At 38.7% G+C, this 12,000-nt stretch overlaps 1 protein-coding gene across 1 annotated transcript in view; it reads right to left on the minus strand.

Annotated features, from left to right (window-relative positions):
• Nucleotides 1–248: 248 nt before the first annotated feature.
• Nucleotides 249–12,000, minus strand: part of AKAP7 (A-kinase anchoring protein 7) — an 87,153-nt gene continuing 75,401 nt past the window's right edge. The window contains 2 exon segments of the mRNA XM_055714262.1: nucleotides 249–360; nucleotides 696–1,327. Coding sequence (XP_055570237.1) covers nucleotides 1,125–1,327 — 203 coding nt within the window. The 3' untranslated portion in view covers nucleotides 249–360; nucleotides 696–1,124.

Genomic DNA, 12,000 nt, shown 5'->3' on the forward strand with positions numbered 1-12,000 from the left:
GACGAAATATAATCCTTCTGTGCAAGTATTTCAGCATGATTGCTCATGAGCCATTTATACCCATCCATATTTTCAGTAAAAAAGAAAGGAAAATTTCTTTAAGAAATATTTTTTGTCTTTACACGACCTGATGAGATTTTACATCATGGCAATTTACAACCATGCATTTGGAGATCCAGAGTCAATACCACTTTACTATTCTCTGTTAAGAGTTGTGCCTGTCTTCAAACAGTTCTTTTCTAATTTTCATGCGGATCTCAGAACTGGATAACAGCTCCTTTATCTGATTCAGTCCGGATAACAGGGCCTGTGTTTCTCTGTGCAAAGCTTCCTTTACTAAGTCTGCTTCATGGCTCTTTCCTACAGGAAAAAAAGACAATATAATACATTTTATAACAACTAACGTCACTTAGAATCATTAATGTATGAGGATAAAGAGATCGTATGTGGTCTGGACAGTATTAAGTGCTCAGCCTTTTGTGCATATTTGTTTTTTATAAAAAGGTACTTTGTAAAAAAAATAAAAGTTACATCAACAAATGCTACCAAAAAGTAAAGAACAGCACAGCGTCACATTTAGGAGAAACTCCTGTCATATTACATACTGTGTAATAGTATCTGTGATGAATATCTGTAGTGGTAATTTTTAGCTTGGGATTGACTGCTGTTGACTAGGAAACAGCACGTGCTCTCACATGCAGTAAGCAGCCCTGTGGCAGTGCCGAACCCTCGGGTGAAAAGCATCACTTCCACTTATGGCAAGGCCTCTTCCATGGCCATCCACGACAATCCAAAATGCAAACACAAAGGGTTCAGCTTCTCTTCAAAAGCAAGGAAGGGACTCTTGGTATCAAGAGCAAGTGAAGACTGGAGCCACCTGCTTCACCATTCTTGTCTTTTTTCCACAGTCCGTCCCTCCCAGCACTCAATGGATTTTCAGCAGTGCAAGCACTTATTAAACCAGTAGAGAGTGTCCTTCGATTCAGAACAAACTTTTGATATGAGACTCACAAAGCAGAGTGCCTGTCACTCAGCACCACTTAGCAAATTTCAGCGGGGAGCTGGGACAGGTTTTTGTGGTTATTCTTGGTGGGATATCTGCTCCCAGGCTTTCTGCACAGTGCTCACTTGCTGTTATCATCATCACTCTCATTCTTACTGCTGCTTGCTGCTTCTTCAGTTTTCACAGGGCTTCCATCAGTCTGTCTGGTTTTGTTTTGCGTTTCTTCTAAATATTGCTGTACAGCCTTCAGCACTGCATTCTCCACCAGCCTTTTGCTGAGGCTCACCAGCTCTGCATCGTCTGGCTCTGCTGCATGTTTTTCACCTATGCGTCACAACAGACAAGAGAAGGAATTCATTGCCACGGAAAGATAGCAGCTGTAATTGTATCAGGAGCCTCTGTCTGAGCTGGATTTTAAGGTCGTAGCTACCTCTTCCTGACTGTAAAAAGTAATTTCCCCCTCCTCAAGCTCTGAATCAAAAGTTTCATGAAGATGTATACAGTGTATCAGATCAAAAATATTTCACTGCATATCTTAATTGTAACACTCCAGTAAAAGCCACTGGCTAACACTATGAGCATCCACTCAGTTTGGAAGAGTAAACATGCAAATTTAATTTCTTCTGCCCAACAATCACCTGTGCCATCTACGTGAAGATGAAAAACATAGTACACAATGAATTTACACTTTAGCAACATTCTTAAGTTTAGCTGCACCTGTTTTGTGATTTTGCTTAATAAATCTAAAACTCTATCTGTTTCCTCATTGCTTGTAATTCAGGAGTTTATAGTGGGGGAAATGACTTAAACACTCTAAGCACAGGTTAGAATTTTTTTTCCCTAAACAAAGCGTAGAACTTGGAAAACCATATATTCCCCCTCCCTGCCTCTCTTCTGTCTTCTAACTTAAAGCTCTGCCATTGAAGGAATGCAGACTTACTCTTACACTGTTCCAGCGGCCTTTTCTTAGATATTTACTGATAAAAGTAAGAAGCTGGCATTCCCTTGCTTTGTTGTATATGTTTATTCATGTGGACTCTTAACAAAAGAACTGTTTACATAGTGAGGACTTGCATACACCATTACATGTATTCTGAAATGGTACTTTTCCATCAAACTTTTTCCTTATAATAAACTATATAGCCTACTACAGCATGTTCCCTTTATAAAGAATGTAATCCAGGAAAAGCAGATTTTATTTCCCAATTTCCACTGGCCATGTAATTTGCCACTTCACAATTTCTTGCACTAGGTAACTAACTGTTTCCATCTGTCTGTATTTAAAGGTCATATTTTTAATGTCCTCTTCTGGAGTTAGCATTCTGCAACCAATTCTAAGAAGCTGTTTAGTCACACACATCTGGTAAAAGAGATACTACTGTATGCTCTTAGCACAAAGCTTTGTACTGTTCAATTATCTAAATTTGTTCTTTTTCATATATGTAAATGTATTCAAGTTTGCCAGCACATATAGATTATAGTTATAAAAGACTTTTATTAATCTCCCTGGTGGATTGCACAACACAGGAGTGATTTCACTGATAAAACGTAATTCATATGGGGATTCAAGGGGGAGAGGGAGAGGTAAACAAAACTCTCAGTTTTCAACGGCAGCACCTTTATTAGCTTTTAATATCAGCATCCCACTCTAGAACAGCAAGACAGACCAAACTTCCAGTTCTGGGCCTCCACAGCACTGTTATTGTGGGAAGGAAGAACCGTGTTCTCCAGCTAAAGAGCCATCAGACTAGACCTTGGTAATGCATTTCATTATATTTTGAAAAAAGTTTGGAAAAATACTCTAAAAAATATTTTTACAAGGCAGCTACGGGAATAAGTTTGCTTGAAACTTAAAAAAACCCAAAGAAAAAACCAAACCATTAAAAACAGGTTTAGCATTTCCAAGAAGAAACATTTCAGGTTAATATATGAGTCTGAGGGAGGCACAGGGACTGTTCCCCAAACTCAGACAGCTACACACTCTACGTTCTCTGGCCCACTGTTTACCACATTCCTTCACTATCCGTTAATCCTGGGTTCAAGTCTCTCCTAGGTTATATATGAGCAGCAACTCCTCCCAGCTTTTATGAATTGAGCCCACATACTCCTTTCAATGCAGCCCTCTGACATTGTTATTCACACAGCTCTAACAATCCGTTCACGCAACTCTGAACAAAACCAATGGGAAATACAGCACTCAGCCACTCTGACACTTGACCCTATAGTACCTAATAAGCAGAATATGACTCATCAGTCACAGAGGTCTCCAGATACCACAAAACAGTAGTGATTTTATGTATTCAGAATGTAATTTTCCTTGTAGCACATTATGTATTATTCTTAGAGTCTAATAAAAAAAAGGACAGAGCTCTTTGCTCCTAAGCATTTCCACAAAACAGTTCTCAGTTATATATATGTATAAAATCTGTATCTCTGTTATCGTATTTAAAGCTTCAAAGTAAAGAGTAAAGCTCACTGTGTAAGTAATTTCTCAAGCATAAAACCAATCAGGCTACCTAAAATGAGCTTTTTAAAGTATAGTTTATATAGCTACAGAAGAATGGTTTGGGAATGTTTGGGTTTTTTTGTTTGTTTCTTCACTTATTTTTAATATTTTGAGATATTGTAGGCTCACCAACAGTCTGGAGTTGAGTCTATAGCACCTCCTATGTGAACTCCGCATTCCCACTGGAAAGACATACACAGGATCTGACCTGTGAATGCAAATGTGTGCGCACCCCTGTATGAAGAATGCCCTTGGATTCATCCATCCGGCCACCTTGGTGGTGGACTGGCACATGGAGCTATATGATTCACTCATGCTCGATTTATATTCTCAGACTCCCTAAATAGAACTTGTGCAAGTGTCTGTGCAACGCGGAGGTTTGCAGGCAAGGTAGTTGTATACTATTGTATCATTCCTATTCATGACTGTTGACAAAAATAGGTCATGTAATAACAACAGGTATTTATCACCTATATTTACTTGAATATTTAACACACATATATCCTGTTTATGTCTCTCTCCATGATGCATAAGCTGCTGTCTGCTTCTTAAATATGTACAATTCCTATGCAGCAGACAAAGTTTCACTGTGTAGACTGTCTTATGTTATTGGGGTTATCAGAGTATCAGTAAGAAGTCATTGTAGATATGAATGTTTTAGATTTAAAAGAGAGGTGTTAAAAAAAAATAATCAGAATTGCTTTGTTTGTAAACTCTGCTTTGAAAAGGGAAAAGATGTACCACATGTGCTGTATTTGAATCTATGCTGTGCCTCTCAGTATGGACTGTGCAACTACTTTATTTCTGTGCCTGTGAATAAATACCTTCCACTGCTTTCTCCTGCATGTGGCTCAGAATAAAAAAGAAAAAAAACCTTTGATTTTGTTTATCCCAGAATTCTCTTCTACGATTTTCAAAAGATGAAAACAAATTCACAGTCTGTGTGTGTATCTCAATGCATCCATACTAAGCAGTGCTTTTTATTACTGACACCGAAGCCTATCATTGTCCTGAAATGACCACCATTTTTTCACAAAAGGTAACTAGCAACTGCACAGAATTATTCAAAAGGGGCTTTATGATCCTACAGTGTGCTGCTAGCAGTTATGGACATGAGCCAGATGCTTGCAACCAAATCCAAGTTTGGATGCAAATCCACTGCTGTATCTCTCTACTGGACTAGGTCTGCTCTCCGAGCCTACAACCCCTTACACTTCACAAGACTGATTCTGGATTTTGAAATACTGCACTGGAAAAAATGAAATTTTGTGGTGCTGGTACAGCATTTTGTAGGTACAGGTACAGCCTGTTTTGGAGTCTACGTGGATATCTCAAATTCAGAGAGATCCCACTCCTGTTTATGCTACTAGTCCATTTTTTGAGAGACTTAATTGAAGGAACCAACAGTGGATCCCTATTACAGGAAAAGCCAATTTTACAACATTTTACCAGCTACACTCCAAGACAATGTTCTGCAATCCTTGCCTCATGGCCTCAACACACTGCTGGTTTTTGTTTTGTTTCAGGTTGGGGTTTTTTCCCCACTTTCAACAACCTTTCACCACAACAAAGTAATGCCAACCTGTGGCAAATTACAAAGGAGATCCCTGATATTTTGAATAGGTGACTAAGACCAGCTGGGAAGTCCATACTCTGGCAGTAGAGGTTACAGTCTGCACCCTGGGGAGGGCTGTGATAACAGACATGCCTGTCTACCTTTTGGTTCATCAGTTTTCTAATACTATTTCTAAAAACTCTAGAAACAAAACAACCATGAGGGACTCGGGCAATCTTTCAAAAACTAAATTTAAGAAATCACTTCTGAAGGCTGGAAAACTTCATTTTTCTGCTTACACTGTGCCTCTTACTAACACCAATACAGTGGGCCAAGTTGCTGTTGCATACAGGCAAAACTTTCACAAGACTCCCTTACTGTGGTGACTTCTCAGTGGCTCCAACTCATAATAATCCCTCACCATAAAATAACTCATTATTAATCCCTCCGTACAGAGGCAAAAACTTTGCTGGTGTGCAGTATAGTGGGACTAGAAGGAAGGAGACAACTACCCTAACTATTGATGGACCCAAAAACCTTCAGCAGATAACTAACAATCACTTCTGCATACGATGGGATTGGAGAAAACAAAGGCCAGCCAATAGAACAAATTCCAGATAGATTGTAGTATGTGAATTCACACAGTTTGTGATGCCAGTCATTATGCCTTTATCGTGGTTCACTATGTCTATACTAGCAGAAAAAGACCTAAGAGTGAAGACAGCATTTATACTCACAACACTTGGGCAGATGTAGCAGACTACCGCCATGCTGCCATGCCCAGCTACAGCCTGCGGAAACATCCAGTTTTTGCTACACTAGACTTTCGCATCTATGGAATCTGATTCAAAATTAAATTATATCTCATTGACTTCCATGGGAATCAAATGAGTTTCCCACACCTACATACTGAACTGCAATGTCCCATGCATTAGACCAACGTGTTGAACATTTCCTTCACTGAGGACTTCACAGATAAATGTGAAGGCCATATATATTAACAGAATTATAGCATTAGAGAAATACCATCCCCCTTCACCCTGCAAAGACAGTAAGTCCACAGTCCATAATAAATTGAATAACAAGCTATAACCAGGCACCAGACCATATGCTTCCCACCCCTGCAACAGACTGTGAATGAGCCAGCACATTCAAGATCATGGTTTTGAAGTAATGAACACAAACACGAGCATGTGCCCATATCTAATCAACACAATAAGCATAGACAGGAAAGTTGACAACTCTGAATGTTTCCTCATTAATTAGGAAAGGCTTCCACAGAACATCTCTTCAGTTGGAGTGGTCACTTAAGAAATTGGCACAAATAGCACTGAGAGGAAGGCTGAAATTACAATCTCATTATGACATGGTGAAATTTGTGTTGCTGGATGTTCCCACCTGATGTTAAGAAGCGTGTGTAGTTTGGGTCTCCTCTGGGAAATCTAACAAACTTCTTTAGTTTTATGTATGTTGTTCTGTAAATATAGGATTGTGTAAGAAGGCAATATCAATCTGTCCTTTATACTGAATGCATGGGTTTCTAGTTTGCTGGGGGAGTTTTATTTGATTTGGCCCATCATGGAATAAACCCAACAAAACTAGGATTTTCTCATAAAAAGGAAATTAAGGGTGTTGCAGCTATTCAGGAAAAATGGTGCTCTTGCCAGTTTCAGTGATGACAGCAGGATGACAGGCTCGGTGAACATGGGAAAAGATTGTTTTGTTTCAGAAAAAACTGTTTGAAGCTCAGTGATCTAGAATTTCTGACCACCTCTAACTGTAAGTGGAGAAACAGGAGGTGCTCTGCTAAACCTACAGCTTCCTTCTGTGAGCACTGAAGGGTGAGATGCCAGAGCCACAAGCCTTCAAAACAAACAAACATAAGGAAACCAAGACTCTACTCCTGACATTCTGGGAGTTCTGTTACATATCTCGGGTTTTGTTTTCCTGTTAAGAGAGATACGCTGACAGAGAAATTTCCTGACTCCCTCAAGGTATTTTAATTCTTATAAATGAATTAAGTTTAAGCAGTCCAGTGGAACAGGAAAGAAAGATAACGTAATGGCTGCAGAAAAGAAGATGGTTTAAAAAGCTGTGGATTTTACTCAGTTTTCTCACTGATACTCAGGTAAAGAAAACAGACCAAGTTACAAAAGTGATTTTACATAACCACAGGAACATCCACTGTGCATGCTGATCATAGGAGAACAAAAACATCCAGGCAGATTGTGATAGCAAACTTCCAAGCAGAATTATTCACCCCTCTTCACCACCCACAGCTCTGCCTGGTGCTAGCAGCTCAAGGGAAACAGTGAAAAGGAGATGTCTGGGCTGTCAGGGCTAGCAGGAGAGAGCAGAACAGTTCCCTCTCCCTCCAGGACTTAGCCAAGGTGGACCTTCTCACTGTTTTCAGAGCCTGAGAGACAAGGCTTCCCAGGGAAAAGCTGAATTCTGGAAGAGGACAGACTCTGCTGTGCCTCATCTTCAATGGCCCTCCAGAAATAATACTGGGGATGTAAAGCATTATGGGGACAGCAGGGGTTGCTTCCCCATCAGCCTTGGTCACCAGTGACCACAGACAGCTGGATGGTCTTGAAGGCAGAAGAAACACCCCACTAAGGTCACTAAACTGAGGGAGGTGCAGGTCCAAGAAATGCAGCAGCTAATCAAAACAGGACACACACAGATTTTAATTGCCGGAGTCCAAACATGTTGCCAAATCCTCAAGTCCCTACTTATGGACCAGTCAACTGCAAAAACTGTTCACTCACAAGCGTGATGAGGGATGTCTTTTAATATATATTGACCTCTCATTATTATTTCCTATCCTTCTCACATTCTCTGTGAAATTCAATTTAATTTCATTAGGATTTATCTACTTCTATACAGCTTCCAATGGGACACTATTTTGGCTGAGACTTCTTCATGCTACTGTCAAATAGACTTAAAAAAGCAACCTTTTTTTTAAGACAGGTGTTAAACAAGTGTTAATAAGTGAATCTTAACAAGCTGATCCTGTGTTGTTGCTCCTCCTGAGCTCAGAAAAAGACTCCATATGAACTCATGCTGTCAGATTGTCTTCTCTGAGGAAAAAGTCATACTGTGTGAGAGACTGTTTTGAATATATTTGTAAATTATGGAGAGAAAAGTCAACTTTTAATCAACATTTCTTTTAATTATTTCAATTGCAGTAACATGAGTTGTGAAACACAGCTGCATGCTGCTTGAACTGCAAAAGGAAGATAAAATCTTGTCCAAAGAATATTAAGATATAACTGCAATTCCAGAGCATGTCCAACAGTGTCCATAAAATACTGTAATAAGGTGCAATTTTTATGGAAAACTGTCATTTGCAAAGTGTTTATAACAGCTCTGTAATCCTTCTTAATTAGACCCTAAATCTAATGGAATAAGGTTAGAGTTGCCTCTTTTGGTAGGAGCATCTTACATCAGTTTGAACTGGTAGTGCAACTACATCCTAAGATGTCAAACTGGATGGGTGTAATCCTTTTCTCCAGGTTCTTGCATGAAGGAACTGAACCCACTTCATCAGTTTCTTGGGCAAAACACGAAGTTATGCATTTTTGAGCATAAGTAGTATTGTTGCCATCTTTCATTTCATGGATCAAGCCTACAGAATCTGACCAGATTTGTTAGTAGCTTTAGAAAAACTAATATAACACCTGTAAGTCAACTGGAATGTCACATAAAAAAAATAAAATCATTAAGTACTTTTCATGGCATTTCCTATCTTAATCCCCTTTATCTACCATATATTTTGTCTTAAGTAACATATTTAGCTTTATTCTTTCTTCCCTCCCTTTGTTTGTCATATAACCTCCACCTTAAATATTATTTCTTTAAGGTTGGAGTTTGATATAAGTTTTCATTCTGATTTTGTGAGACAGAGCTGTATAAATGTTCATTGCTCTACCACATATAGGTTTACGAAAGGTCTGTAAATATGAAATTTACTTTTGACACTTGGAAAGATTAGTTCATAAAAGTTTAGACCTCTCTTTAAATGCTTGCTCTGGGCCCATAAAACTACTGCTCAGGACCCTCTTTAAGACAAACTTTTCCTCAACTTCAATTTATCTCTAAAAGCCCAAATATACTCACTTGCAAGAGCAGCAGATCTTGATGTCCAAAGAACAATATTCAGGCAAGATAAGCAGCAAATTCAGATATGTGTTTGATCATAAAGAATTGCTCTGCGTCATGGGGTTTTTTTGGTCACTTCAGCCACATGAGATCAGAAATTATATGAAGTCACAGTTAAACAGTTAAGAATGCTGAAGGTATGAGTACAGTTCACTTAATCTAATTCACAGGAACTTAAAAATTGCTGCTAGAGTACAGCATAAAGAGAGATCACTAAATGAAATCTGTGGATGAAAAAGAATTGAAACATTACCATGTCATAAAACTAAACTTAATGCAGTCAATCCTTCACATAAAATAAGCAGACTTTATAATCAAGGACAAGAAAAAATGAAAGAAAATTAGACAGCAACATTAATTTTTTTTCATCTTACTTTCATTAGGAGGAATAGCACATATATCTTAGAGTTGATGAACAAGCACCCAGTAAACAAAATTAATGTTATTCTTGAGTCTGCTTCATTAGAATCAGGGCTCAATTATTCTTTGTTTATTTGTTTAAACCAGTGGGGCCTTATTTCCACATTCTTCCTATGCTAAATATCATATAGTTCTAAAAGCATTTTCTTTGTGGAACAACACAAAACTCCCTAAGAATATAACCAACATTTCCCTACCTAATAGCAACACTTCTTTCATGAGAGAAATTCCCTACAGCTCCTACACCGAACTCTAGCAAAAGAATAACTTCCTCTCTGTATTCCCCCACATTTCTACTTCCTCAAACTCAGTGACTCAAAGCCTATTCTAGCAGCACCTCAATTAAATCAATCCAGAAAAATTTGTCTGCTATGCCAGAAACCGAACTAATTCTCACAACTTTTACCAACTTACACTCTGTAACGTAACGGATTGCTCAATACCGTGCCTTAACAAAAAGACTGTTCCTCTCAATAGCAAATTATATCATTCATGATTTTGAGATTTCCAGAAATGGGTAAACACAAACAAGAGTTGCACGGCACAGCACAATGTGGTTTTAACTCCAAGAATGCAGGTACAGCTGTAGATCAGAGGGTTATGTGCTGTTACCATGCAGGACACCAGAAGCAATAACCTAGAGCATTTGAGAATTAGCCTGTCCTCACAACCTAGGTGCGGAACCACGTTGATCCGGGTATCCCACTGCTGATACTTGGACACAGCTTACCATATACCGTGTTTTTATCCAAAGTGTAATCCTGTAATCTCTTCATATTTCATGCCTTCTATAGAGATTATGGCTAAAAAAGGACCACGGGAATGAAATTAACCTTTCAAAGCAAAATTACGCACTGCTTTGGAACAGTTACTATTATTCACTTGCGCTGAAGCAGGCATTAAAGGCAACGCCTCCATGATCTGGGCTGGGCTACACCAATCCCTCTGTCTTTATTACACCTGGCTCTCCTTCCAAATTATAACAGAACATATACACAATCTGTGAATAGGGCACACAGGTGGGGTCAACTGGAAGTAACATTTATTGCATTAAATCAGAGGATCAACAGTGTTTCAAAACATGCAAACACTATACCAACTTCATTTTAGAAAGAGAATGGTAATCCCAGACTTTAGGAGGGCGTTCAATCACTAGAACCCACCCTAGTCACAGGTTATATTTTGTGGAACTACAAGAACAAGCTTCTCATTTTGTGCTGGAATGTCCTCTCACATTCTGTAACGATGTGTATGTGAAAAGTAAACAGGGAGCTGAGAGATGAGAGGAATGAAAACCTTTTTTATAGCATCAGGCTATACTGGATGGTAATGGACTTTTAAGACAGAAAAAGATGTTACTCATTTGCTGATTTGCCTCAGCCACAGTAAGTGCTGCAGAAAACATGACTGATACTTAATACGTTTTTGTTCAGTCCTCATGCTTTGTACTAAAGTGGAAAATTGAATAAAATGTCATTTAAAAAATTACTGCTGTGATGTGAAACAGAATGAGTAACATGAAAATAGGGCATGGTATGAGACGTTTCTCCTTTTAGCAAAAGGATACAAGTTCTCTCATGACAGCAAATGAATTATCCATGCCTGAAGAATTTAACTTACAGGAATCTCAGCAAGTGCCCAGATGAAGTTCACCTGAGACTGGCAGATATTCAAAGAGATTAAGTCATCAGCAGAAAAGATAAAGTTAATGGTGGATTTTGAAATTTTGGGGATTGGGAACCAGAGGAGATAGCTAATGAGTGAATTGTCTCTGTACCAATTTAGGACAGCAATTCCTAAGGTTCAGAAGAGTTACAGGCAGGATCAAGAGCCTGACAAAAGTTCAGCTGCGTGTGCTAACATCAGAATTACAAGTTTAAAAGCACCAACTATTGTAAAAGTTTGGCAGTGCCAGATCTATCACTGGTACAGTATATTTTTTAGCTACTTCAGGCCCAAGGACTTAGTCTTAAGTCAAATGTTTATCAGTTGAAGGTATCTAAATTTTAAACCGTATTTGCGGCATCCAGTTCATTTTCCATTTTTTAAGGCAGGATAATGTCCTAGTACTTTCTCCATTGTAACTTCCATAGCATCATATACAGCCTTATACCCCAAATTCTTCTAAATCCCAGTCTCCTCTGTCAAATCTACACTTCAAGCTTGTGGAAACAGCATCACTCAAATTTCAGGAATGGCCCTGATTATTAGGTAAAAAACATTATTAAAACAGCAATAATCAGCTGCTGAACAAGGTGTCAGTATGCCTTACTATCTCATTTTCCACTTTGCCTATAACAATTCCACAAATAGTAACAGACCAGTGTCATCTAAAGGACAACCCCCCACTTG

The sequence above is a fragment of the Falco cherrug genome, chromosome 6 (genome assembly GCF_023634085.1).
Source record: "Falco cherrug isolate bFalChe1 chromosome 6, bFalChe1.pri, whole genome shotgun sequence".
Taxonomy (NCBI): Eukaryota; Metazoa; Chordata; class Aves; order Falconiformes; family Falconidae; genus Falco; species Falco cherrug.